This window comes from Nyctereutes procyonoides, unplaced genomic scaffold (assembly GCF_905146905.1).
Source record: "Nyctereutes procyonoides isolate TBG_1078 unplaced genomic scaffold, NYPRO_anot_genome, whole genome shotgun sequence".
NCBI classification, from domain to species: domain Eukaryota; kingdom Metazoa; phylum Chordata; class Mammalia; order Carnivora; family Canidae; genus Nyctereutes; species Nyctereutes procyonoides.
In genome coordinates, this window is record NW_026575049.1 from 23,279,745 (window position 1) to 23,307,213 (window position 27,469).

The 27,469-nt window shown below is 57.3% G+C and overlaps 2 protein-coding genes across 3 annotated transcripts; one reads left to right on the top strand and one right to left on the bottom strand.

The window, feature by feature from the left end:
- Positions 1-271: 271 nt before the first annotated feature.
- On the bottom strand, positions 272-11,061 carry TSPO (translocator protein). 2 transcript variants are annotated; one of them, XM_055327949.1, is made up of 4 exons: positions 11,005-11,061; positions 3,001-3,211; positions 1,217-1,355; positions 272-709 (listed from the first exon to the last, which is right to left on the bottom strand). In XM_055327949.1, exons 2-4 carry the CDS (start codon positions 3,180-3,182, stop codon positions 521-523), a joined length of 510 nt encoding a protein of 169 aa, XP_055183924.1. In that variant the 5' UTR covers positions 3,183-3,211; positions 11,005-11,061; the 3' UTR covers positions 272-520. The 2 variants fall into 2 exon arrangements, with proteins under 2 accessions (XP_055183924.1, XP_055183925.1); XM_055327950.1 differs by lacking the exon at positions 11,005-11,061 and adding an exon at positions 10,911-10,998.
- A 5,591-nt stretch (positions 11,062-16,652) lies between these two features.
- On the top strand, positions 16,653-25,870 carry MCAT (malonyl-CoA-acyl carrier protein transacylase). The gene is made up of 4 exons (XM_055329481.1): positions 16,653-17,078; positions 17,966-18,053; positions 21,133-21,350; positions 24,554-25,870. The coding sequence occupies exons 1-4, from the start codon at positions 16,659-16,661 to the stop codon at positions 24,971-24,973; spliced, it is 1,146 nt and encodes a 381-aa protein (XP_055185456.1). The 5' UTR covers positions 16,653-16,658; the 3' UTR covers positions 24,974-25,870.
- The last annotated feature ends 1,599 nt before the right edge of the window (positions 25,871-27,469 follow it).

Sequence of the window (27,469 nt, forward strand, 5' to 3'; positions counted from 1 at the left end):
TGAGGCGCTCCCCACCGCTTCCTGGGAGCCCAGAGGGGGAATGGGACCCAGGCCTGGGCCTGCTGCGCGCCAGTCCAGCAGCAGCACAGTCGCAGGCTCGGGCCGGGCGGTGGCCTCACCTCCTGGGGTCTTGGGAGGGACCCGGACTGTGGGGAGCACTGACCTGGTCCAGCCTCCTCTGCACGATGTGGCCCAGACAGACCCAGCAGTAGGATGAGCTCCCCCCGCCCCCCCAGCCAGGGACCCACCCAAGTAAAAAAGGCCACTGCCAGGAGGTTAGAAACTTTATTTGCTGCTAACATTCCGTGTTCCGAGAGCGAGAGCGTGCTTGGAGCGGGGCAGAAAGCGCAGGACGCTGTTCCCGGGTCGGGGCTCAGCCTGGGGGCACTTCTGAAGCTGCGGTGACCCCGGGCTGAGACCCCACAGACCTGCAGGCCTCGCGGCCACGGGAACACAAGGGTCACCACCACGGGCAGCACCTGCCCGGCAGCAGCTGTGGTCCTCAGAGGGCCGGGCTCTCTCAGTCTGTGAGCCGACGGCCACCACGCCAGCCCTGGTTGTCCCGCCAGACACAGTAGTTGAGTGCGGCCGCGAAGGCCAGCCAGGCCAGGTACGGGTACAGCAGGCGGGCGGCCGGAGGGCTCACCCTGCGCCACGCCATGGCCGTGGCTCCTGCCAGCCCACCCGTCAGCAGGAGGTCCACCAGGGCCTGCGGGGACACAGGGGCGGGGAGGACGGGGAGGCCTGAGGCTCGCTGTACTCACTGAACGTGTGTCCCAGCTGGCCAGTCACGGGATCTCTCATGGGAACGCTCCTTTCCACCCCCAGGTGAACCAGCCAAACCCCTCCCCCATCTGCTGCCTCAGTTTCCCATCTGTAAAATGGGAACAATCACCCCTGCCCAATCCACGCAGTGTGAGGGATGCACTGCACCAGGCATAATGTTTTCCTATAAGATGGCCCCTCAGCCAAGCCAGCAAGTCCCTCTGCTGCCATCAGAACCCTACAATGCTTCCTTCCCTGGAGGAGAAGCAGCTGGGAGATCCCCAGGAGGCCGCTGGTCCCCTAAAAGCTCCCGAGAGATGCTGACCATGAGCCGTGTGCCCTCCCCGCCGCCATCTTTAGACCCTCATCCCATGTGGGATGTGATGCCCTAGGTCCCCAAAGAAAGGCCACTCCTCCAGGGACCAAGAAGACCAGCCAAGGCCACACTTACCCAACCCATTTGTCGGGTGCCAAAGAAGAGGGGAGGCCAAGCCCAGTTCAAGGCCAGCTGCCCGGCATAGAGTCCCAGGGGAACCACGGCCTCCTCCGAGAAGCCCCCCAGCTCTTTCCAGACCATGTAGGAGCCATACCTGAAACAGAGGCCACCGGTCAGGACAGCAGCAGGGAAGGGACCAAAAGCCTCTCTGCAGGGCAGGGACGACACAGTGGTGGCTCGGGCATGCTCTGCCACTGACTGTTGCCTGACCTCAGGGAAGTTGCCTCACTTCTCTGGGCCTTCGTTTCTCACAGGATGGCTATAGGGATTTAACACACTAGCCGTGCCTAGGTCAGTGCCTGGCACATGGGACACTTCACGAGTATCTGCCATCATCCTCATGAGGGTCTGAAGAAAGAAGCCCATGTGTGTGGCCACATCACCCTGAACGTGACCGATCTTGCCAGAAGAGGAAAGCACATGCGGCATGTGGGTGGGAAAGAGGCTCCTAACCTAGCCAGGGGCACTGCACAGAGCACAGGACATCTCGGCCGGGCCTTAGTGGGCGAGTAGGAGTTTTCTAGGAGAAGAAAACAAGCATATGCAAACGCTTACCCACGCGTTCCAGCTCTTTCCTAGTGCTAACTCATCTCATCCTGATGGTAATTCGTGGAGGTGGGCAGTATTATCACCCCCATTTTACAGGTGGGGAGGCCGAGGCCCAGAGAGGCAAAGTGACTAAGATCTCTCGGCAGGCAACCAGTAGGTAAAGGCAGGATTTGAACCCAGGTGGCCGGGGCCAGGGCCTGAGCTCTTTACTCCATGAGAAATTTGACCTTCTTGGGGTCACAGGGCGTGTGCTTTGTCAGGATCTCACTGGTGGAGGAAGGGAGTGGGGAGGCCTGGAGGCTGAAGCATGGGGAGGAGAAGGCAAGAGAAGCCCTGGAGCCTGACAGGGCAGGGCCGGGCCTGGCTGGGGGTGGTGCCCACGCGACACCCAGGTTGCAGGGACTTATTCCCCTCAGAACCCGGGGGGCAGGGATCCCTGGGTGGCGCAGCAGTTTGGCACCTGCCTTTGGCCCAGGGCGCAATCCTGGAGACCCGGGATCAAATCCCACGCCGGGCTCCCGGTGCATGGAGCCTGCTTCTCCCTCTGCCTGTGTCTCTGCCTCTCTCTCTCTCTGTGTGTGACTATCATTAAAAAAAAAAAAAAAAAGAACCCGGGGGGCATCCAGCCTGGCTTCTGCTACCTGCACCCTGGGCGCCTGGCATCTGCAGCCCCACCCTGCACTGGGCTGGTATAGACTCAAGATGCGGGGAACATTCCAGAAGGAGGGCAGGGAGCCGGCCTCCTCCGCGGGATGCAGTTCCCACTGGAGGCACCAGGGGGTGCCCTCCCCCGGCCGGCGCTTCCCTTCCTCTGGGGCAATTCAGGGGTGTGTGTCCTCACCGGTTTCCTGCAGGAAGCCCCGTGCCCAGCGGGTGGTTTTGAAAATTAACCCTGTCGCGGCCAGCGAGGAGCGAGTGCTCGACCAGTGTGGCAGCTGCCAGACTTGTTACTGTTGCTGCCACTCGGCCTTGGAAGGGCCCCAGGCCTGGACCTGGCGCACGGAGCCAGCCTCCCCCTGGGGTTGCGAAAACAGCCAGGGTGCCAGCTTGAGACTGTGCCACTGGCCCGCCCCTCCCAGGAGGCCTTGGGGGGAAAGTTCGGGCAAGGAAACGGAGCCTGCTCCCCGCGGAGAGCACGCGGGGGAGCCCTGCCCCTGGGCCTCCGGGGGAGGATGGCCCGGCCCACCTACCCCATGGCCGAGTACAGGGTGCCCCAGATGGGGCCCAGCGTCCAGCGCGGCGGGTGCCACGAGGGCTTCTGCAGGCTGGCATACCAGCGGAGGCCCTCCCCGCGGACATAGTACGAGCCCAGGAAGCCCCCCAGGCTGGGCACCAGGGTGAAGCCCACGGCGGGCACCCAGGGCGGGGCCATTGCTGCTGTAGCGGCTGTTCTGGAAGGTTCTGAAAGAGAAGACAGGGATGGGGTGGGGGGGCACTGCAGAACTGGGGCGAGGCTTCCCCAAGCACGGGGCAGGGAGGGGCTGGGGTGACCTCAGCACAGCCCCCGCCAGCCCGGGGCAATGGCTCCAGGGAACACATTTCCACCCAAACTCCTGCCCCACGCAGGGGGCCTGCCTGACTGGGAGGAGCCTCTGGGCCCCCCCACGGCTGGTCCTGCCCCAGCTCCCGCCCCAGCCACCAGCACCCTCACCCTTGACCTCGGGTCTCCTGTCAAGTGACCCCTCGTCACATTCCAGGCCAGTTCGCGTCCCCTCCACCCAGGCTTCCCGGCTCCTCCTCCCCAGGCCAACTGACAGCCCAGCGCTCTGAGCGCTTGCTGATCAGTCCATCCCCCAGCCGTATGTTCTAGTACTTCTCATTCACTCATTCATTCATTCATTCATTCACCCATTCAATAACTAGTATTACACGGAGCTCGGCTAAAATCCTGGCTCCCCACTAACTCACTGTGACCTCAGGCAAATCGCTTCAATTCTCTGGGTGGGCCTCAGTTTCCCCTCTGTAGAATCGGATGGCAACACTGTGCCCAGCCCAGCAGGGGAGCACACAGGTATTTTACCAGCACCCTGCAGGCCCAACCTAAAATCACCCTCCCTTCCTCGTGTGTCAGAGAGGGAAAGCAGCCAGCCTGGAGTCGCACAGCATTCTGGGGCCAGGCTTTGCCCAGCCAAAAAGCTGTTCCCAGCCTGACGCGCAGGCTCACTGAGGCAGTGAGTGGGTGGGAAGAACAGGAGTGAGCAAGAGCTCACGGCTAGCAAGGCCCCTCGGCCACCCTGAGAGGCTGGCAGGACTCCGGGCAAGGAAGGTCCCCATATCAGGCCTGGATGCTGCCAGCCCGAGCGCTGGGGACCCAGTCATCAGGCCTGGACCTCGTGCTCATCAGCTGTGTCCCCTTCCCCAACAGCCCCAATGCCTGTCCTGAGCACCTACTAGCAGCATGTGAGGCTCCCAGCAGGTGGAATTGCTCACTGGGGCTGAGAGTCCAGCAAGGAGGGGCGGCGGTGGTGAGGCCTGGCTGGCATCTCGGACCAGCTCTGACTGCCCCTGCTCTGGGACCCGAGCCTGTGACCACCTCAACTGGACCTCAGTTTCCCCACATTAAATGAGGGGGCTGGGCTCCCACAGACACACTCTGATCCTAACTGAAGAATCTGGAGTGCAGGTGTTTGTTTGCAGGAAATAAGAAGCCACACAACCAGACTGAGCTCAGCAAACCTGCAGCACGACCTGCTAGCGTGGGGGCTGGGGACCCAGGGTAGATGGGACAGGAGCGTCCCTGAGGGGGCACAGGCCTCAGAAAGGGTGCCTCGACCCACGATCAAGGAAAAAATGGTCCTGGCAGGACAGGGAGCACTTCCTGAACAGAGAGGGACACAGGGAGGGAGAGAATGACAGGCAAGTGTGGGCAGAGCGGGTCACCTGCCTGCAGGGAGCAAGTGCAGAAAAAGGCTGTGCTCCCTGGGCGGTGGGGAGCCATCAGGCCTTCAGAGCAAAGGGTCAAGGGTGCCCTGGGGAGAGGGGACAGCTGCCGGCCTGGGGCTCCATGAAGCCCCATGAAATGCAGACGCAACTTTCCCAACAACCAGGGACATTAAGTCCTTGTCAACTCCCAGCTTTTGAGGACTCTAATAATGTGAAAATTGTTCTCAGCACATTTAGTGAAAAAAGAGAGAATGAAAGTGCAGGGGTGGGGAGGGGTGGTGGAGGGGCAGAGGGGGAGAGGGAGAGAATCTCAAGCCGACTCTCCACTGAGCGCAGAGCTAACTCTCACAACCCTGAAATCATGACCTGAGTGGAAATCAAGAGTTGGACACTTAACCGACTAAGCCACCTGGGTGCCTCAGAATGATAAAAAACAAAAAACAAAAAACAGATGAATGACATAGGTCGGCATTTTAAAACCGTAAACAGATACACGAAGGTGTCATAATCCCACAGCTAACACCTCTGGGGAACGGCTGTCCGCCCACCGCCCTCATCCTCGCCCTGCGGGAAACGACCCCATCTTACCCCATCTGCCGGTGAAGACCCGAGGCACGGAGCCGGAAGGCGTCGGCCCAGGGCCCCTCTGCGAGTGGGCAGCCGGGGATCCTAAGGGCTGCCCTCGGCAGTGGGGTTATGACGCTATGTTCGTTCCATCTTTATCGTTTTCCAAAATGTCTATAATAACTATCATTTTTAAAAAGATTTTATTTACTCATCTGAGAGAGAGAGAGGCAGAGACACAGGCAGAGGGAGAAGCAGGCCCCATGCCGTGAGCCCGACATGGGACTTGATCCCGGGACTCTAGGATCAGGCCCTGAGTCAAAGCCAGATGCTCAACCGCTGAGCCCCCCAGGCATCCCAATGAGCATCATTTTAAATGGACTATCGGAGAGTGTTGGGCAGCAGATTCCAGCCCTGCCCTCTAGTGAGGGACTGACTCCTCCCTCCTTGGGCCTCGGGTTTTCTCACGGGTGGAACTGGGATGGTCCCTCCATCCCCCCAGGTCAAGGCACAGGTGTGCCGCGAGGATGCCCGTCGATGAGCCCTGGGCATGCGATGCGGGGCCTGGCAGTAGGGGGTCCTGCGCGTCTCCCTCCCCTGCCCTCCTGCCCTGCCCTCTGGCTTCCAGGGTGCACACAAGTGTTCCCAGGTGAGCAGGACGGTCTGTCTCACCGCCGTCGGGTGTCTCCTGCCACCTGGGTGTGGACACAGAGCCCTGGGACCCAACCACCCAGCTGGGCTCACCAGCGCATCACCCAGCAGGGCTCAGGCCTCCTCAGCTGCTTTCTCATCTGTGGCCCGGGGACACAACCCTGCCCAGTCCGCCTAATAAGTATGTCGGATTCGCAGCAAAGTGACAGTGTTTGGGCAGCCACAGGAGCTGTGGTGAGGACACCAGGCCTCCCCTGGAACATGACATGGCTGGGCAGGTGAGAGGCCTTCACACCATCCTGACCCTCACATGCAGATAGGGAAACTGAGGCCCAAAAGTTGAGGGGAGGGGCTGGGGGGTCAGGCACTGAAGTGGGCCTGACCTGGAGTCTCCTCAGTGTGACCCTTCGTGCCTTTTCTCACGGCACGGGATAGTCCCAGCTTACACCCACTTTGTTTCAAACCGATGGCCGCCCCCTCCATAAGTATCCCTCCTACGGGTGCTCAAGGTTAATGCCACCAGTACCAGACACACGGGCATCATGAACCCCTGCTATGATTCGCAGAGGTGGACACACCTGCCGTAGTGTTCTTGCCCCAAACACAAAACCCCAGCTTAACCGTGAGAAAACCCCAGAGAACCACAAGTGGAAGAGCATTCTACAAAACAACGGACTGGTACTCCTCAAAGGTGCCAAGGTCACAGGAGACAAGCAAAGACTGAGGGAAATGTCACTGAGTGCAGGAGGCTCCAGAAGGAGTAACAACTAAACACAATGTGAGATCCGCATGGGGTCCTGGGGCCAACGTGACAGTTTGTGGGAAAGCTGGTGGAACTCCACAGGGCTGCGGTTGCGAGCGCCACACCACAGTGACTCCCCAGCTGGGGGGACGCCGTCTGGGGACTTTCTGTACTACTTTTGTACCTTTTCTGTAAGTCTAAAATTAGTTCAAAATAGAATATTAAAAAAGAAGTATCTTGGTTCAGATAACAGTTTGCACTGTCCCTCACTTCTGCTCAGTATCTGTCACTGTATCAGACCCTGACCCCAGCCCCGGCCCCGGCCCCCGCTCTGTCTCACCAAGGTCCTCCAAGCCTCCATTCCCACCACATCACTCCTGCTCTGAGACTGTCACTGCATCCTATCCTGGTTTGGGTTTTTTTTTCCTACTTTTTTTTTAAATTGAGGTAAAATTTACCTCAAAAAAATTTTATAACATAAAATTAACCATTTAAAGTGCACAATTCGGTGACATTTAGTACACTTCCAATGTCTCGCCATCACCATCCATATCAAGTTCCAAAACATTTTCATCACCCCAGATGAACCCCCCTACCCACTGCAGTCATGGCTTGTTCCTCCCTCCCCCAGTCCCTGGTAATCTGCCCTCTATCTCTGTGGATCTATCTTTTCTGCACATTTCATGTAAATGGAATCATACAATACATGGCCTCTGGGGTGTGGCTTCTGTCACCAAGCATGTTTCTGAGATTTACTCACATTGCACCATATGCCCATGCCGCTAGGTTCTGTGGGCAGGGGCACTCACGTCACCCTGCCACAGCACCCAGCCCATGCCCAGGAAATTCCGCACAGGACTTGCCCACGGTGCCAGCTGAGTGGGTCCTAGAGCCCATCAACCAAGCCCCCTGCTGTACAGAACAAACCACAGCACAGAAGAGGGTGGTGGCTTCCCTAAGCCCTCAGTGGCAGAGTAGGGTCTGAGCCCAGTGTTCCTGCCCCCACTCCTGGCTGCCCCTTCCAGAGCCTAGGGGATCAGAGAGTCTGCCCAGCTCCAAGGTCAGACACAGAAAGGGCAGATGCCTGACAGAGAGAGAGCCCAGACAGGTTGCTTCCTGTGCCCTCTGGGGGACTTCCCAACTCCTGAATCACCCAAACTAGGGGACCCACCAGGATGAGTCACATTTGGCTGGGCTGGGCTGGGCTGGGCTAGCCAAGGCAGGCCTGAGAGGGATCTGCTCTGGGATGGGGTCCCAGGGAGGGCTGAGGAAAGTCAGGGAGCACCCAAGGCTGGGAAAGGACTTGGGATGGAGGTAGAAGGGCAAAGCCACCTACATACCTTTTATTTCCACTAATGTCAGACAGTGACTAAGAACCCAAACACGTTGGTTTGCCTCCAATTTGCTTTGTAATCCTGGGCCAAAGTGCGTCTCTGGGCCTCAGTTTCCCTTACATCAGGCAGGTATAACCTGTCCTGCCTGCTTTATGGGGTCATGGGGAGGCTCAAGTGAGGACCAGACAAGTGAGGGTCTGTGGCTGTCAACGTTGAGGCCGCTCACCCCCTCTCCTCCCGGGGCAGGGGGAGGGGGGTGGAAAAGTGGCCCCGGGGCATAGACCCAAGGCTGAGAAGACATTGCCAGTCAGACACTGGATGCTAAGTGGGGCAAAAGGCTAAACAGAACGCTCCACCCACAGGCCTGGGGCCACTCACAGAGGAGCACTTCCAAAACCACCGAGAAGGGTCAAAGCAGAGGGCTCAGGACCTGGGGTCAGGAGAAGGTTCTAGGCCTCTGGGGAACAAGTGGTGGAGGTGGTGCTTGGTGGCTCATCCTGATGCTCATTACTTCACTTACTCTTCACAGCAGCTACGGGGGCGGGGGGGGGGGCAACCAGCTGCCTCTCTCCTGGGGGCCCTGAGCCACACCCTCCTGGCCTCCATAGTGGACATTACTATTCCCACCATCCAGATAAGGAAACTGAGGCACAGGGAGTCCCAGAATTTTCCAGGTCTGTGTGACTCTGAGGCCCAGAGCACCCCCTCCCCTGAGCTGGGAGTCTGCTGGCCTCGGCCCTGGGCCACATGGTCACTTCCCTTGTGTCACCTCCTTCTCATCCCAACATGGCAGGTAAGGCCTGCGCAAGGCCTGGGGGGCCGCAGGGGGCTCCCATCCTACCTCAGGGGTCCCACTCTCTGCCCAGTGTAGAAGACTCTCTCGGGGCCAACAGGCTCACTCCCTCCAGCCCCAGCGCTAGTGTTGCAGCCCCCTCCCCCCCAGAGCATGAGACCCCTTCCCAGGCAGGAGTAGCAGTTACAGGATGTGAATCCTCCCTGTGGCCCCAAGAGTGGGACTCAGGGAACTCTTGTCCTTAAGATGCTTCGCTCCTGCTCCCCATTTCTGGCCCTGAGATCTCACCTCCCAGGCCTCTCTGTCCCCATCTGTGAAGTGGGGGCTGAGCTAGAGAGTCTCTGGGGCGTCCTCCTGTTCCCCGAGGCCTTCCTACAGAAGGCGGCAGGAACTGCTCCCCAGAAACAGAATAGTGTTGCTTCTGAGACGCCCTCCTCCTCCTCCCCGGTGGCACCCTGCCCTCCTCCACCTTGTGGCTCACTCATGCCACTGCTGTCCTGGGACTTGTTTTAAGGCTCCTTCCTTTTCTAACGTGACTTACAGCTAATCCTCCGCATTACAACCTTCGTGAATCTTTTTCATTATGAAAGCACAACAGACAAGTTGGGGAGGATCCACATCCAGCTGGTGACCAGGAGGGCTGGGAGTGAGGGGGAATGTGCTCCATGGAGAATGACTACTTTTGTAAACACAAAGGGCATATTAGGCGTGGCTTGTACAATCAGAAGTACAAATCAAAGGAACACAGATCCCAAAATAAACTAATGAAAATGGCGAAAGTGTAGTAGGAAAAAGGAGGCTCCCTCCCTCCAAGCCCCCCCCCCCCCGCCCCCCAGCAACCCGCTGCCATCAGTGGTTTCCGGCAGATCCCGCTACCATTCGGTCACTGCCAGGCACAAATGTGTGCCCCAAATGCACGCACGTGTGCACACACGCACAGAAGGACACAGTGTACAAAGCAAGGCCTTGAACAGTACTGGTTTGAACCCCAGCTCCAGCGCTGCCACGATGTGCCTGCCCAGGGGCTCCTGGGTGAGCCTCAGTTTCCTTTAGTTCAAAGGACTCCCTCTGCGCCTCCTTTTGGGTCCGCTGAGCAGCCGGAGCCGGGCCCCCCCGCGGGAGGCGCTATCCCCCGCCCCGAGCTCCTTCGTGCCTTTCAAGGCAGCGGGCAAACCTCGGGGCTCCACGAAGCAGACGTGTCCCCCGCCGTGTCCCCGCCGCACAGGGCTCCCCACCCACCTCCCCTGCGGGGCGCCGCAGCTCCAGGCCCAATGCTGCCAGCTAAGGCTTTGGGTCAACGGCCCGCGGGAGCCCGGCACCCTGGCGCCCTTCCGGACGCAGCCCCTCTGCCATCCTCCCCAGGCCCCGTGACCCTTTTGGAACCGCCTCGGTCAACTGTCCCTAGGGGAGGCCCCAGCCCAGCGCCCCTGCCCTCCGCTGCAGAGCGCGGGCCGGGACCGGGGCCGGGACCGGGGCCGGGACCGGGACCGGGACCCGAGCGGGCGCTGCGCGGGGCAGGCCAGCCGCCGGGTGGACCCCAAACCCGCGGCGCGCTCGCCCCTGCCGACGGCTCCGAGCTCCCCTGCAGGGGGCACTGCGGACAGGCGGGTCCCAGGGGGCCTTCTGCCCACCCCAGGCCCCTGTCCGGGCACCGAACCGGGAATCTTGGGGCCCGGCTCTCAGGCCCGCTGGGGCCCGACGTGGCTGCGTGCAAACACCCCCAGGGGCCCGGGTTTCCGCGTCTAGAAATGGAGCGTTTCACGGGGACCGCCAGGCGTTTCGTGATCCCCACGGCACCCCGCCCGGCCACTCCCGCCCCGGCTGGCTCCTCTGCGGACCGGGACCGCGCCGGGGGCCTGTCGGGTCCCCCCCGGGGGCTCCGCTTCCCGCCAGACCCGAGTCGGGGGCGGGGCGCGGGGGCGGGGCGCGGGGGCGGGGCGGGGCCGGGCTGCCCAAGTGCCCCCAACCCCCCGCTCCCCTCGGTCCCCGCTAGCCGGGCGGAATCCCGCCGCGCAGGAGCCCCGACTGCGGAGGTCAGAACCCCGGCCGCCCGCCGTCCCGGCGGCTGAGCCCCTGGTGCCGCCCCGCAGTCGCGCCCTGGGGCCCGGCCTATCCCCTCCTGCCTCAGTTTACCCTCCGGCGGCGCGGCGGCGGGCGGGCGCTGTCGGGGATCGCCCCTGCGCGGGGCCGCCCGCCCGCTGCCCCTCGGCGCCCGGGCCCCACTCACCAGCGACGAGGACGCGCTCCGGGAAGGCACTGCGCGGCGCGGGGTGGTGGCCCAGGTCCCCGCCCCGCCCGCCCCGCCCCTGCCGCGAGGCCCCGCCCCGGCCCCGCCCGCCCCGCCCCGGCCGCGTCCCGGCTGTGTCGCTGGCAGGTCGCTTCCCTTCTTGAGCCTCACCTTTCCCGTCGGAAAATTGGGGCAGCGGGAACCGACCTCAGAGAGGGGAATTACGTCGCCTGACAGCAAAGCCCCGAACGGCCTCGCACCCAGTAGCTGTGGCCCCCCCCATCGCCGGAGGAGCCTCCCCCGCCGCCGCACCCCCCCCCTCCGTCCCTTTACCTGGGGCCCCGGGGCACGAGGCCGGCTGGACTCGTAGTCCTGGCTCAGCCACTTTGTGACTGGTTCTGCCTCCATCTCCTCATCTGTAAAATGGGCACAAGATCGTGGGCCGGGTGAGGACGCAGCAGGGCAATGCAGGCAGGGCGCCGTGCAGACGCTGGGCTCTCACTGAGCCGGGACTGCAGCCAGCACAGCCCGGAGGTGACCTCCAGTCCCAGACGCACGCTGATGGGCACAGCACGTCCAGCCCCGGGCCTTGGATCCCTCACCTCCTCTGAGTCTGCGTGTGCCGCCTTCTAACTGCCGCCCAGGGTCTGTCCTGGCCACCTCGGGCTGACTTGGCCAGGCAGGGCCCCTCAGCCTACAGGAGTCCAAGTTGCCAAACTTGGTACTTGGAGGACAACGGTGACCTACAGCTTCTTCTGCCCAATGATCGCAGCTTGGAGCCTCCCATCAGAGCTACCCTCCTGCCAGGTGGGCTTTTGTGAGCCCCTCCCTCCTCCCACTGCTTCGATATAAAAACAAATATAATCTGGGCTGGATTGCTTCTTTTACTTCTAATTTTAAAAGAAATTAAGACGTGTTCCTGGGTCCCTCAAGTATTGTGGCCCCAGGTACTGTGACTGCCCTTCGGGAAGAAAGGGGCCACACCTCCCAGGGAGCTGCCAGCCCTCGCCCTCTTCCTGTAACGAAGTGCCTGTGGCTTGGCCAAGTGACACATTCACCTCCCCCGGAAGAGCCAGCCCTGGAGGAGACTATGCAGCTTCCCTCTAGCCTCACCCCTACTACACATGGAGCTCAAGGCTCAAGAGATTTCTGCCCCCAAATATCTGCAGCATGACAGGGCCAAAGGGACAGGCTGAGAACAGTCACACACACACACACACACACACACACACACACACCCTCCTGAAGCTCACAAGCTTTTCACAGATGCTACCTACAGTTCCCAGGGGCCAGTTGCTGCCCGAGGGATTCACCCTGCAGTCTGTATGCGGGCGCTGCACCTGCTGTCCCTGGAAGCCTCCCATTACTTCTGCCTCCCTCCTGTCCAATCCCACGACTGCCTCCTGAGCCTGAGCAACAGTCACGTCCCTCCTCTGACAGCAGCTGCAGCCCCTAGCTGGCCCCCAGCTTCCTTCTCGGGCCTTCCACTCCTCCCCTCTGCTGAGGATCCTCCCGCTGCTTAGGATCCAGTCCAAACCCTTTACCTGGCACCGGAGGCCCTGCCAAATTGGGGTTAAGCTGACTACCCCACCCTTTCTCACCCCTGTGTCCCTGCCTAGGGCACTTCCCAGCCTCCCACCCTTGGCATCTCCATGTGTCCGAGTCTGACTGCTCTCTAGTGTCATGCCAGCAAGCTCTTCTAGAACTCCAACTCTGTGCCACCCCCCCCTTCTAAGTGGGCTGTGACTTCTTAGCTTCACGGCACCGAGCTCAGAGCTTCTCTTGCGCATCTGGCATGTATATGGAGCACTTCAAGGTACCCAACTCTGGGCCGAACCCTAGAGGATTCAACACAAGCAAAACCTACCTCTGGGCTCAGTCGATCCAGGAAGGAGGACTGGAGACACCCTCCCAAGCCCCAGAGGATTAACCCCACCTCACAGGCTCAGAGCGGTGAGGGAATATCTCAAGGTCACACAGCTGGACAGCGGTGGAGTCAGGATTCCCACCCAGAGGCCCTGAGGATGTGCACCCTTAACCCGTGTGTCATTCAGCTTCCCAATTCCAAGTGTGACTCAACCCAGTATATCCTTGTATTTTATTTATGTGTTTCCTTTATTACATGAGTAATCCACTTTTATTGCAAAGGAACTGGAAAACACGAAGGAAAAAAATAAAACCACCTACTTTCCCATCGCCTAGAGCAAAGCACTGTCAACACTTCAGTGTTTCCATGACTTTTTTTCAAAGCGTATCATACCTTCCTTTTACAAGAATGCCTTCATGCTACCAGTGGTTTTATAATTTTTCTTCCTCTTACAATAAATCGGACACCTCTTTCTACATTAATAAACATTTGTCTACATTGTTTTTTTAAGATTTTTTAAAGATTTATTTATTTATGATAGACACAGCGAGAGAGAGAGAGGCAGAGACACAGGAGGAGGAAGAAGCAGCTCCATGCCAGGAGCCTGACATGGGACTTGATCCCGGGACTCCAGGATCGCGCCCTGGGCCAAAGGCAGGCGCCAAACCGCTGAGCCACCCACCCCCCTACATTGGTTTTCTTAATTGTGAAATGTTGCATACAGAGATGTACTTAAAACCGGTGTACACTTTAAAATAATAATAAAAAGAAACTTCAGCCCCAAACAGTCAGAAGCTTGGGCATTTCTGCCTCCTTGCTTCTTCTTTTTTTTTTTTTTTTAGACTTTATTTATTTATTCATGAGAGACATAGGCAAAGGGAGAAGTGGGCTCCATGCAGGACTCGATCCCAGGACCCCAGGATCACGCCCTGAGCCGAAGGCAGACACTCAACCACTGAGCCACCCAGGCGTCCCTCTGCCTCCTTGCTTCTGAGCTGACTGCACCTGTATTCAGATTTCCAGAGTAGGGGTGCAGGGGTGCACACTTCTGTGAGCTGGAACAGGTATCCTCAGCTGAGCCAGGCAGCAGGGCATGGACAGGGTCTCATCAGGCCGTGATCAAGACTGGTCAAGTGGCTGACAGGAATCTGGGCCCGGCTCACTGGGGATTCTGTTCGTATAATAAGCAGTAAAGAAACCGGTAGGATATTGGGGATGACAGCCCCGGTAGGGAAGTGCACACACCATTCCGGGGTCTCTTCTTACCACCACCCCAGGGATGCCGTTGCCCCTCTGCTGGCTGGCTCCTCACTTCCTAGACTGTCCACCCCATGTTTGTGATGAGCCCATCCTCCAGGAGTTCTTGAGAAAGACTGCAAGGAGGTAACATTCTGAAATCTTGCATTCTATCTCATGGTTGACTGATGCTTGGTTGAGTAAGAATTCAAAGTTGGAGACTCTTGTCTTCATGCATCATGAAGCCACATCGTGAAGCCCGGCTGCCACAATGCTCACAGGCAGGCTGAAGCCATTCAGAGTCTTGAGCCCTATTTTGTCACTAGAGTTCCGGAACGTCACCCTGGTAGTCCTCTTTGTGGGTCTAATTTCATCCACCGTGCCAGTACTCAGGGGGCCCTTTCCATGTGGGGAAACTCATATCCTTTATTTTTCAGAAATTGCATTTTTTTTGAATGATTTCCTTCCTTCTGTTTTCTCACTTCTCATTCTGAAACCCCTTTTACTCATCATCCTGGACCTTCTAGGCTGGTCTTCTAACTTCCTTTTCTCTCCTATTTGTCATGGGATTTTGTTTTGGTTTAGTTTTTGGTTTTGGGGAGGGATTTTTTTGTTTTGTTTTGGTTGGGTTGTTTTTGTTTTTGCTTTACCCTCAACTTTTCCTTCCTGGCCTTCTGTTGAGGTTTTCAATTCTGCTATCCTATTTTTAAAATTGTATTTACTTACTTATTTATTTGAGAGAGAAAGAGAGCACGAACAGAAGAAAAGGGCAGAGGGAGAGGGAGAAGCAGGCTCCTCACTGACTGGGGAGCCTGATGCAGGGTTCAATCCCAAGACCCTGGGATGATGCCCTGAGCTGAAGGCAGACAGTTAACATACTAAGCCACCGAGGCACCCCACTGCTATCCTATTTTTAATTTCCAAGGTGTTCTTTTTTTAATTTTTATTTATTTATGATAGTCACAGAGAGAGAGAGAGGCAGAGACATAGGCAGAGGGAGAAGCAGGCTCCATGCACCAGGAGCCGGATGTGGGATTTGATCCCGGGTCTCCAGGATCGCCCCCTGGGCCTAAGGCAGGCACCAAACCGCTGCGCCACCCAGGGATCCCCTTCCAAGGTGTTCTTATTTGTTTTCTAAATGTCCTTTTTTGGGGGCACCTGGGTGGCTCAGTCGGTTAAACATCTGCCTTCAGCTCAGGTCATGATCCCTGGGTCATGGGACTGAACCCCGAGTCCAGCTCTCTAATCATCAGGGAGTCTGCTTCTCCCTCTCTCTCTCTGCATCTCCCCCTGCATGTGCTCTCTCTCTCAAATAAATAAATAAAATCTTTTAAAAAATAGATACCTTCAAATAGTCCTCTTTAAATTTCTTTCACCCTCAGATCTACAAGCAGTTGATGCTGCCCAGTCCTAAGCTTTGGAGGAGGCTTTTGTATAAATGAGGCTTGGTCAGCTCTCCCCACTGTCGGGAGGGATCTGGCTGTCTGCAGCCGGGCAGGTCAGGTAATACTGGTCTTCCTGCTTTTCGGCTTCCAGGGGTTCTTTCCTTTCCTGTTCTCCTTGTCCTTGTGGATTTATGGGCTTCTGGAGGCAATGTGTGCTCTATTCATGTCTTAACCTGAAAATCTCCTCCATATCTTTGATGACCACAGAGTTGTGCAGATTTGCCCTATAACCCATTTAAAGAGTCTCCTCTAGTTGACTATATGGCTTCTTTTCCTTTCTTTTTTTTCTTTTCTTTTCTTTTCTGTCTGTCTGTCTGTCTGTCACAAGCAAGGCTGCCTTAGATGCTCTGAGTTTGGGCTTTGCTCATTCGATTCTCAGGACAAACTCACTGAAGTAGACTTGCTGATGTAATTCCACCTAGATCTTTCTCATGGGGCGGGGGGGGGGGGAGGTCTGTGTGTCTGTCTCCTGGGCGCCTGGCAGGACACGAGACAGGAGCAGAGGGCAAGTGCGGGTGAAGTCAGGCCCTGGCCCGGCCTCACCCCAGCGCTCAGAGGCATCCCACTCCCCTTCTGTCTCGGACCACCTGTCGCTCAAGCCTTGGAGCCTTCGACGGAGGATGGAGGATGGAGGGTAGCAGCCCCTGGCCGTGACAGCGCGGTCGTGAGGAATCAAACAAGCCAAGGTCTGAAGCACATCCAAGGCTTTGATCCAGTCAAGGGAGCTGATAGTAATCGGACGCTTCTGTGCGCCTGCCTGTCTGGTTTGGAGGCACGACTGTTGCTCCCTGCACCGCGCCTGGGCTGAGAAATCAAACAGAAACGACGTGGGGACGTCCCAAGCCCCCGCACCCGCGAGGCACAACGACGTCTACGCTGCGTTGTCACCAAGGTCGCGGGCTAGCGGCCGCGGGGGCTCCGCAAGCGCCCGGGTCGCTCCCGGCCCCGCCGCGCAGGCGCGCGAGCTCCCGGAGCCCGGGCGGAACCCGTCCCCGCGGAACCTTTCTCCCCGCCCCCGGGGGCGGCCCGCCCGGCGGGAAATGCGTGAGGGACCGCGCCCTGCGCCTCGGTCGCCCCGGTAACGCGCGGCCGGCGGCGGCCTCACCATGAGCCTGCGGGGCGCGCGGGCCGCGTGGGCTCGGGGCTGGGGCGCCGGCTGCCGCCGCGGCGCCTCGGACCTCCCGCGGCCCCCGCCGCGCGCCGTGGACGTGGCGGAGCTGCTGCGAGACGCCACGGTCGCGGAGGAAAGGCCGCGGGCGGCGGAGGCGCGGCGGCCGCCGGGCCAGTGCTCGGTGCTGCTCTTCCCGGGCCAGGGCAGCCAGCTGGTGGGCATGGGCCGGGGGCTGCTCCGCTTCCCGCGCGCCCGCGAGCTCTACGCCGCCGCCCGCAGCGTGCTGGGCTACGACCTGCTGGAGCTGAGCCTGCACGGGCCGCAGGAGGCCCTGGACCGCACCGCGCACTGCCAGCCCGCGGTCTTCGTGGCCTCGCTTGCCGCCGTGGAGAAGCTGCAGCACCTGCAGCCCGCGGTGAGGCCCGGCGGCCCGCGGCCCGCGGGCGGGATGGGCGGGGCCCGGGGCTCCAGGTGCATCGCCTCGGGCGAGGCGTCGCGGTTCGCACTGTGCGGGGGTGGCGGGGGAGGTGGGGATGCGGCGCTACGAAGCCTGCGTGTCGGGGGAGGGGCTGGGCAGCCCAGGGCTGGGCTCAGCTTTGATTTATATTATTTTTAGAGATTTCATTCATTCATGAGAGAGGGAGAAGCAGGCTCCCCGCGGGGAGCCCCTGCAGGACTCGATCCCAGGACCCCGGGATCACGCCCTGAGCCAAAGGCAGACGCTCCACAACTGAGCCACGCGGGTGCCCTGATTTGGCTTATTTTTTAAAGGTCATTCATTTTTATTTAATTTTTTTAAGATTTTATTTATTTATTCATGACAGACACACAGAGAGAGACAGAGGCAGGGACACAGGCAGAGGGAGAAGCAGGCTCCCTGCAGGGAGCCCGATGCGGAACTCGATCCCGGGTCCCCAGGATCATGCCCTGGGCCAAAGCCGCGCTAAACCGCTGAGCCACCCGGACTGCCCAAAAATTTTATATATATTTATTTGAGAGACACAGAGCAGGAGTGGCAGGGGGAGGAGGAGAGGAAGAAGCAGATGCCCTGCTGAGCAGGGACCCTGTCACCGGGCTCCATCTCAGGACCCCGAGATCATGACCTGAGCCAAAAGCAGACCCAACCGACTGAGCCTCCCAGGCGCCGCTGTGTGTCCTCTTCTAGCCGGAGCTCCAGGCCAGTGGCTCCTGGTTCCTTGAGCCTTTGAACACCCTGTCAGCTCTCAGGTGCAGAACCTGGGACCGAACACCCCACCCATCCCCTAAAGAACTTGGTCTCATGTCCCGCATCTGTCACCACAGGTTATTGAGAACTGTGTTGCTGCTGCCGGATTCAGTGTGGGAGAATTTGCAGCCCTAGTGTTTGCTGGAGCCATGGAATTTACTGAAGGTACACAGGAAGGGGTTTGGTTTTGTGCCAGGGTGTTCTCTTGCTGGGCTCACTGGGGACCAAGGACACTCAAAAATAATTCTTGGAGCCACCTGGGTGATAGAGAAGGGAGCACATGGATGAGAATGACATTGGAACCTGAAGACCAGACTTCACCTTGATTCCCTTTATTTTTTTTTTTTTTGTTCTTTTTTTTTTTTTTTATTCCCTTTAAAGCCTGATGGGTTCATTGAAGATTTTCTTTCTTTTTGTAATCTCCTGAACTTTGCTTGCCTAACTGTCTCCCACACTGTCCTGGGTGCCTCAGTCCACTCCCACACCACCAGTGCCTGTGACCCTATCGAAGGCCTGCAGATGGTCACGGAATGAAAAAGTAAATGAATGTTTGATCTTGAGCATATCAGTTTCGCTCAAGATGTTTGCTCCTTAGTGAAACCAGTTAAACTGTTTTGCTTATAGTTAAATATGGGCAAAGGATGTGAACAGACCTTTCTCTAAAGAAGATGTACAGATGGCCAACAGGCATGTGAAAAGATGTTCAATATCACTAATCCTTAGGGATGTGCAAATCAAAACCACACTGTGTGGCAGCCCCGGTGGCGCAGCGGTTTAGTGCTGCCTGCAGCCCGGGGTGTGATCTTGGAGACCGGGATCGAGTCCCATGTCAGGCTCCCTGCATGGAACCTGCTTCTCCCTCTGCCTCTCTCTCTCTCTCTGAATAAATAAATTAAAAATCTTAAAAAAAAAAACAAAACAAAAAAAAACCACACTGAGGTACCACCTGATTCCCAATAGGATGGCTTCAGCTAAATATAATGGAGCACCTGAGTGGCTCTGTCAGTTAAGCATCTGTCTTCGGCTTATGTCATGGTCCCAGGGTCTTGGGATCAAGTCCTGCATCACAGGGCTCCCTGCTCAGTGGGAGTCTCTCCTCCCTCTGCCATTCCCCCTGTTCAGGCGCTCTCTCTCTCTCTCTCTCTCTTCCTCTCTCTCTCTCTCTCTCTCTCTCTATATATATATATATATATATATATATATATATATATATATATGTATATATATATATATATATATCTCAAATATTTTTAAAAATATATAATAATAATAAAAAACTTTAAATTAGTAAGTGTTGGCAAGAATTTGAAAAAATAGGACCCTCAGACTTGGCTGGCGAGAATGTAAAATGGTGCGGCCGCTGTGGAAACCAGTTTAATGGTTCCACAAGAAGTTACACATAGAATTACCGTATGGCCCAGTGGTTCTGTCTGCAGGTATATACCTAAAAAATGAAAACATATTTTGACACAAAAAAAACCTGCACACAAAAGTTCATAACAACATTATTCAAAATAGCCCAAAGATGGAAACAATCCAAATGTCCCTCATCAGATGAGTTGGTAAGCAAATTGCACTCTGTCCATGCAATGGAATATTCTTCAGCCATAATAAGGAATAAAGTGCTGATACATGTTACAACATGGATGAGCCTCAAAAGCATGCTCAGTGAAAGAAGCTGTCCCTTTTATATGAAATGTCCAGAATATGCAAATCCACAGAGACAACAGATTAGAGATTATGGGGGCGGAGGGCAGAGGAAAGGAGAAATGGGAGTGGTTACTTCATGGATATGGGGTATTTTATGGAGGGATGGAAAGTTTTGAAACTAGAATGAGCTGGAGGCTGCACATTATGAATACAAGTACCACTGAGCCATAGACTTAAAACTCATTCTATTTTATGACTTTTACTTCAGGGTTTTGGAAAACAGCATTATAGCACTGGTAAGGAAACAACTAAAAAATGCTGCATATTCACACCTCCTAGTAAAACTTTTATATACATAGAGTTTTCTGTGCACATAATTTGCAGTTATTGCAGATGTATATCCTGTGTTTTTTCACTTGACATTTTGCGTAGTTAACGCCTGCATGGGAAGACTTCACGTGCCCTCTCCACTTTTTCCCTGTGTTCTTTGCTACTTCCTACCTCAGGCTCTCAGTGGATTTGCTCCAAAGTTTGCTCCCTACCTGGGTGAGGGCCCCACAGTCCAGTACAACTGTATGGACATGCAGAGTGAAGGAAGATGTATTAGGAAGGGTGCAGGGTGTGCTCCTCAGACCTTCCCTGTGGTCCCAGGAAACCCTGGACTGGCTCTTTAACTTGTCCTCAGTCCACTCATCCCCTCCCCCAGGGAGAGGACCCAGGACCAGGATGACGGATGTCCAGTCATTACAGGCCATTCTTATGTCACAGTCACTGGAGCCACCTTCCCTGGGCACAGCCCAGGCTTTTCACCTGACACTTGAGCTGCACTGAGCCAGGAGCTCTGCATTTCCGTTCATCTGCCTTGGCAGTGTCGGCTTCTACAGCTCCAGGTAGGGGCAGTAAAACTTGATTTATGAGAATCCTATGTTACTGAAACTGATTCCCAGTTTTTACAACAATCTAGGCAGATTAGATATTCTCATTTTATTAACTGAAAATTTGACCCGAAAGGTCATGACTTGCCCAAAACAGTATGGCTCAAGGTCTGCTCCTTGGCACCCTGCTCCCTGCCCCAGGGTTTCTCAACTGCAGCACTGTTGACATTTTGGACCAGGCAGTAACTTGTTTTGGGTGGAGCTGTGCATTGTGGGATGTGGAGCAGCGGCCCTGACGTCTACCACCAGATGTCAGTAGCGAGCACCCCTCCCCACACGTGCACAGGCTTCGCTATTGGCGACAGTCCGTCAGAAGTGTCTCCAGACACTAAAGCACTCCAGTTAAGAACCACCAGCCTAAAAAAAAAAAAAAAAAAGAACCACCAGCCTCTATCAAGCCGGCTTTAAGGCTGGGAGCTCCACGGTTTCGTGTGTAGAGCGCCAAGGACAGCGCCCCCTTTCTCAGGATGGTGGCGCCATCCCCATGTGCTAGATGGAGTTGTGAAGAACGGAAGAACCGTGGCATTGTGGACTGGTGACAAACCCCAGTGTCCGCGTCTCCAGCGTGCAGCGCAGAGCTTGTGCTTTGTCTTTCAGCTCCAGGCTTCCCTCCTTTGTTCCGTGCCCTGATTTTTCCAAATGTGCTTCTCTCTGGATAGGTCTGTATGCGGTGAAAATCCGAGCGGAGGCCATGCAGGCAGCCTCGGAAGCTGTCCCCAGCGGGATGCTGTCTGTCCTTGGCAAGCCCCAGTCCAAGTTCAGCTTCGCCTGTTTGGAAGCCCAGGAGCACTGCAAGACTTTGGGCATAGCGGACCCCGTGTGTGAGGTGGCCAACTACCTCTTTCCTGATTGCAGGGTGATCTCAGGACACCTGGAGGTTGGTGCCAATGGGAACAGCCTTCCGAGACAACCAGGGCAGTACGGAGGGTTGAATTGTCCCACCCACACTCGGGGGAGGGGAGGGGGTGATGGGTGCTCTGCCAAGCTGTGATCTTTGGGAGGAAGTATTTGAGCAGGGGTGGGAGGGGTGGGGTGGCAGGAGGCCGGGATCCGGTCTCACTCCACGTTGCATAGACAAGGACCTGGGCAAGTCCCCTCGTCCTCTTGAAGGTAAAGGTGTTGGGCCAGATGATCCCCAGGGCCTTCCTGTAGTAAATTCTGGGGTTCTCACAACCTCTGATCTGGTCACCTCTTTAGCAAGAGAAGAAGCCATTCCTGCTAGGTTGTCCCACACCACTGTGCCTTTTCTTAGGTGTCTGTTTTTACCCCTTTCCTTCTGTCCTTCCTTCCATTCACTGCTTCCCTAGATGTTTCTGAAGCAGTTCCTCTGTAACCAGCACTGAGGGCACATGGTCTGATAAGCTGGGAACAGGGACCATGGGTTTGGGGGCACAGTAAGGGTTGGGCTGGCTGCCAGAAGGCCTGAGGATGCAGCACCAAGAGTGGTGCTTGGAGGTAAGTCCGCCAGGAAGAGGACATCCCCAGGAGAGAGGCAGTGAGCGGCCAATGGAAGAGGGCAGGTCTGTACCGAGGCCACGGCCCCATAGTGGCAAGCAGGTCCACGCAGGGTCTCGCCTGAGGGGCTGCTGGTGCAGGGCCAGCGTCTGCGCAGCTCATGTCACCTAGGCCTTGCAGCCAGCCTGTGCTCCCCAGAAGGGAGTCTTACCCACATTTTACACACAAGGAAGCTGAGGAAGAGTGAGAGGCCAGTGCTTAGAGATGTGGAGGTGGCCTGGCGGCCTGGCCTGTCTCATTCTAGAACCTTCTGTCTCCACTCAGCTGCTCTCAGCCTATCATCCCCTGTGAGGCCTTGCCAGTATGCCAGGGGTCTATGTGAATCTCCCCTGAACCAGTGAGTCTCTCCTGTGACAGTTCTGAGAAGATAGGAAGATCAGTGACAGTGGCCCCATGTTGATCGTATTGCTGGTTGCTCGTTCCCATTAACAGCCTTGGAACAGCCCAGAAGTGAGTGGGGAGGGGCCCCAAACCAGGGCAGGCATCTCCCCACACAGCTCTCAGACAGGTATACAGGATGACGACTGCTGGGATTCCCAGGGGGGTTAGCCTTCTGGTGCAGTTGGAAGTGCCAAGGCAAAGAGCTCAGGTGAGGGCACGGCCTTCCCGGAGCAGGACAGTCCCTTTGCAACAGCTGATGTGACATAAACCCCTTGGCTTCTGCTAAACCAGAGCCTGGGCTGAGGGCCAGCCGCCCACACCCTGAGGCTGTTGGCTGGGCTCCTGTGGCCCCAGCCTGGGACGAAAACTGACTCTGAGATGCTGAAATGATGCTGGAAGTGCCACCGAGTAGCCACCCATGCAGGTGCCGCTGACCAGACAGTCCAGTCATGGTGGGGAGGGTGTGAAAGGCCTGTGATCAGAGGGGCTCCTTGGTGCCCCTCAGTGAGATGGGGATGGAGGGAGGGTGGTGGTGATGTGAAGCATCAGGACAGACTGGACTCTGCTGCAGTGACAGGCGGCCCAGACCCCTCTGTGCTTCCCACAGTAGTGGGTCACACTGCCGTCACACTTTGCTTCCCTGTGCTGAGCTCTGCTCCACTTTGCTCAGGCCACTGCAGCAGCCTGTGTGGGACGCCGACAGACTCATGGCTCAGGATGGTAAGACGTGGTGAGCCACGGGCTGCGTTGGTGATGCCCGGGTGGATCTGTCCACCTGCAGGGACGGGCCACAGAGATGGGCGACAGGTGCCATCTGACCAAAAGTAGGAATCCTTCCTACCCTTTGGGGACACAAATAGCTAACCTGTTACAGGTTTTTTATTTTATCACTTTTTAAAGATTTTATTTATTTATTCATGAGAGACACAGAGAGAGAGAGAGATGCAGAGACACATGCAGAGAGAGGAGCAGGCTCCCTGCGGGAACCCCGATGCGGGACTTGATCCCAGAACCCCAGGGTCAGGCCCTGAGCCAAAGGCAGACACTCACCCACTGGTCCACCCAGGCGTCCCAGGTTACAGGTCTTTTAGTGTACGTGGCTGGGCTCGGCATATGAGGTCATTGCTGACCCTCACGTAGTGCCTGTGTGCCAGGCGGAGTTCTCCTCCATAGCCTGAGTTAACTGTTGTCCACCTTTTATAGATGAGGGAACTGAGGCCCAGAGGTGAGACAGAGGGAGACAGGCTCGTCCAAGGTCATGCAGCTGCTGGGACCTAAGCTCACCCTCCATCTTCTAGGGAACAGCAGGCTCAGCCTCTGCGTGGCTGTGAATGGTGGCGGGCCAGAGACGGGGCCAGAGACGGGCAGACAGACCATGTAGTGCAGGGGAAGCCCTCGGGCAGAGCTGGTGGAGGGCTGGCAGGGGGGCAGGCCTGGCTGTGTCCTGAGGCCGTATGGTCTCTGAAAATGTCTACTATTTTTAAAATATTTGCAAATTATGTTATTTGCAAACAGCTCTGAGGTGGGGCCTGTTAGCTGGGAGGCCCTTTCTGGGCTGAGATGCCCTTCAGGGGAAGGGTTTTGGCTTCAGGGACAGAGCTCTTGACTTCTCGAGAAGTCAAGACGAGGGGGTTCTGATAGAAATGACGCCTGGAGTCTCCTGAGTTCTTGAGGGTTATGGAGCAATAAGAAAACGGGCCTATAATTGAAGACTAACACTAGGTAGCGTGTTCTCCTTTATCCGACCCTCTCACACCTCTTGCCTGACCGCGTCCCAGCAACCTCGTGAAGCAGCTGAAGTTGTCCCCACTTTGCGGATGACAAGAGTTCAGAGGTTGAGTGGTTTGCCCCAGGCGCCCGGGCTGCTGCATGAGGCGCTGGGGTGGACCAGGCTTCCCGGCCTCCATCTCTCTCTGGCCACCTGCCCAGCTGGGGGGTGGGAATGGTCATAGGGGTTGAGGACTTCGGGGCCAGGGGAGGACTTCGGGGCCGCTGAGTACACAACTGATGTGTTCTGAACAAAGAGGTGAAGTGAGCCAGTCCTCGCGGCTGTTTGCAGGATGAAATGGGCAGATGGGTCGGAGCGTCTTCTATCCACAGGACCGAGCTGGTGCCAGCGGTGGCCGCCTTGCCTAAGGTGCCTCCCCTAAGATGTCCTTGGCTTAAACTTCTTTCTTCTCCCAGGCACTGCAGTTCCTCCAGAAGAATTCCTCTAAGTATCACTTCAGGCGCACCAAGATGCTGCCCGTCAGCGGTGGGTTCCATACGCGCCTCATGGAGCCAGCCCTGGAGCCCCTGACCCAAGTCCTAAAGTCGGTTGGTGTCAAGAAGCCTCTGGTTTCCGTCCACTCAAACGTCGATGGGAAGAGATACATGCATCCGAAACACATCCAGAACTTGCTGGTGCAGCAGGTGGTCTCCCCGGTGAAGTGGGAGCAGACGATGCATGCCATATACGAGAGGAAGAAGGGCGTCGAGTTCCCCAAGACTTTTGAAGTCGGACCTGGGAAGCAGCTGGGAGCCATCCTGAAGAGCTGCAACCTGCAGGCCTGGAAGTCCTACCAGAACGTGGAAGTGCTGGCGGACGACGATGGTGGGGCCTAGAGCAGGCCCCAGAGCAGGCCGAAGGAATCTGCGGTGCCGGGGGAGGGGCGGGGGGCCCAGGGGGTGCTGCTCTGGGCCTGGGCCGCTTCCTCCGCGGTGATTGGGAGGCTCTGTGTGCAAAGTGCTTTGACGGCCACTTGAAAGGCACTGAGAGGATTTCTTTTTTTTTTTTTTTTTTTTTTTGAGAGGATTTCTTTTACTGGACCAGGTCCGGCTCTCCCACCCGCCCCCGCCTCCCCCAGGCATGTTCCGAGGCTCGGGCAGCAGCCCTGCTGCCAGAAGTCTTGGTGAGGACCTTCTCCGCCTCCCCCAGCTCTGGGCTCAGGTGGCTGCTCTGTAAGGGGCTGAAAGCACCTGGCGGGTGGGCATGTTCCAGGGCCTGGGAAGGCTCAGCCCGACGCCTATCATGCCCCGGTGTGGCCACGAGGCAGGCCAGAGCCAAAGCAGCTCCTCCACTCCCCCGCTAGCCTGTGCACACCCACGGCCAGAATCTTAGCCCCATGGTCACTGAACGCAAAGGGCTTTAAGACACAATTGGCCTTGGCGGCCGTTCTGTCTACCCCAACACTCCACAGGTGGGAGACCCAGTCCCACAATTGATTATTTCCCAACAGTGTTGAGTGCCTGCTGTATGCCTGTGAGTGACCTCTACCCTCTGGTGGGGAAGAGGGTCCCGAGCAAGGCGGGAAGGGTTTGGGGAGGCTGGGCGCTCGGTGTCCCCACGCCCCTGGCATCCCCTCAGACGGTGATCGCGGAGTGTCTCCCGTGTGCCCGGGACCTGCTGTGGCACAGGCTGCCCTCAGAGCTTCTCAGCCAGCTCCACACTGGGAGCAAAGCGCAGGTTCTCTGTGGATGCCGCTCCTGCCCTGATACTAAAAACAAGTAATTCTAAGCTTCTTGGGGTTTTGTCATTAATCCGCAATCGTGGGAAAACCTCACAGTACGGAATCTCTGCATCTGTCCGTAAATGTGGCTATTGTGTAGACTCCTGTCAAATCCCGGGGAGCTTTCTCATTTTTAATTCCACGGTGTCTCTCAACAGGGGCCCCGTTGGCCTCTGGGCAGACCTGTTACACACACGGTGCGGGCAGCCGCCCTGGCTCCTGGTCACTCCGTGCGGGTAGCTCTTCAGGCGTTGTGACCCCCGGACAGGCCCCCGTGTGTCCGCCGCCCGGCCGAGCCCCTGCACATAGGGCCATGGAACCCAGTCACCACGGCCTGACGTGGAGGGTTCTTTGGAGTTCAGTGACGAAATAAGGATCTCTTCAAACTCTATTGTAGAAGTTCTCAAACATTCACAAAGAACCTTGCTAGTATCTTTAGAGTGTGGATCCTGTCCGAACCCCCTTCTCCGAGCGCTGTGGTAGCAGGAAGCTCTGAGAGGAGACTGGCCGGGCTCCCCAGTCTGGGCTTCTGTTCTCGCCGTGCTGCAGGCTGGATCACGGGGCCACCCTCAGCTCGAAGGAGCATGGTCCACGGTCCCACGTAAGGGAGCTGCAGAGGCAGTGGAGGGTGAGTTCCCGCATGGCAGGCCTTGCTGCTTCTATGGGCACAGCCCTTTACCTCAGGGCCCAGGATGGCGCTCTCAGGCCCATCCCTACTCAAAGGCACAGCAATTGAGGGACATATGGTGCTGTCCTAAGGAAGGTTCCAGAAAGCTGGCCACGTCTCTGCCTGCACTGCAGGGGCTGCCTAGTAGGGGGAACCTAGGGGTGCAGGAGCCCTGGGAGCCCGGGCCAAGGTGGATGGGGCCTCCTCCTGCCCCTGCAGACTGAGTCGGGATGAGTGACAGAGGCATAGGGTGTTGAGGGGAGTTATGGCCCAGGGTCTGGGGTGTGGGCCTTAAGGGTGGTGGTGGATCCTACATCCTGCTCCTTGGCAGGTCTGGGCTAGTTCCTGCCCCCCTTGAGGAAAGTAGCCCACGCCATTGTTCCCACGTGCTGGAGGCAGGAGTCCCACCTTCCACCACATTTGAGTCCCGTGCCAGTGGAGACCCTGGGCCTGTTGCTCTCCAGCAGCTCGCCTCCCTCAGTCCGCCTGGAATGGGGTGCTGCTTCCCTGCCTGGCAGAAACGGATCTCCCTGGGCACCTTCTTCCTAAGAGAACAGATCTTGCCTCTTCATTCCTAAAAATCTTGACTGGCCCAAGGGCCTTGATCAAAAGCCTCTGAAACCGCAAAGGCGATAGGGCCCCTTGTGCCCTGGCAGCCTTGTCGCCTCCTCTGGGAAGGCGCTTCGCTGTTTCCAGCAGCCTCCACCCCAGGGGATAGGGGCTGTGTCCAGGCACTGCCCCTGGGACCTGCTGCAGAGGAGCCGCAGGAGATGGGGGCCTCGTGTGGAGGTGACCGCGTCACCCCTGCCCCCTTCCTGGGAGGGATGGGCCTCCAGTCTTTCCTTTCTGGGGTTGGACAGTCAAGATTTCTGGTATCGCTGTTGCTTAAGCATCTGTCCGCAACTTGTGCAAGTTGCCACGTGGACCAGCCAGACTGGGTTTGAC

Excerpts from the sequence above, each read along its gene's own strand:
- TSPO (XM_055327949.1), bottom strand. The coding sequence starts at position 3,182 with ATGGCCCCGCCCTGGGTGCCCGCCGTGGGCTTCACCCTGGTGCCCAGC. Across the intron at positions 1,356-3,000 it reads ACCCTGTACTCGGCCATGGG|GTATGGCTCCTACATGGTCT; the intron begins GTAGGTGGGCCG and ends CCTCTGTTTCAG. Across the intron at positions 710-1,216 it reads GCACCCGACAAATGGGTTGG|GCCCTGGTGGACCTCCTGCT; the intron begins GTAAGTGTGGCC and ends GTGTCCCCGCAG.
- MCAT (XM_055329481.1), top strand. The coding sequence starts at position 16,659 with ATGAGCCTGCGGGGCGCGCGGGCCGCGTGGGCTCGGGGCTGGGGCGCC. Across the intron at positions 18,054-21,132 it reads AGCCATGGAATTTACTGAAG|GTCTGTATGCGGTGAAAATC; the intron begins GTACACAGGAAG and ends CTCTCTGGATAG. Across the intron at positions 21,351-24,553 it reads TGATCTCAGGACACCTGGAG|GCACTGCAGTTCCTCCAGAA; the intron begins GTTGGTGCCAAT and ends TTCTTCTCCCAG.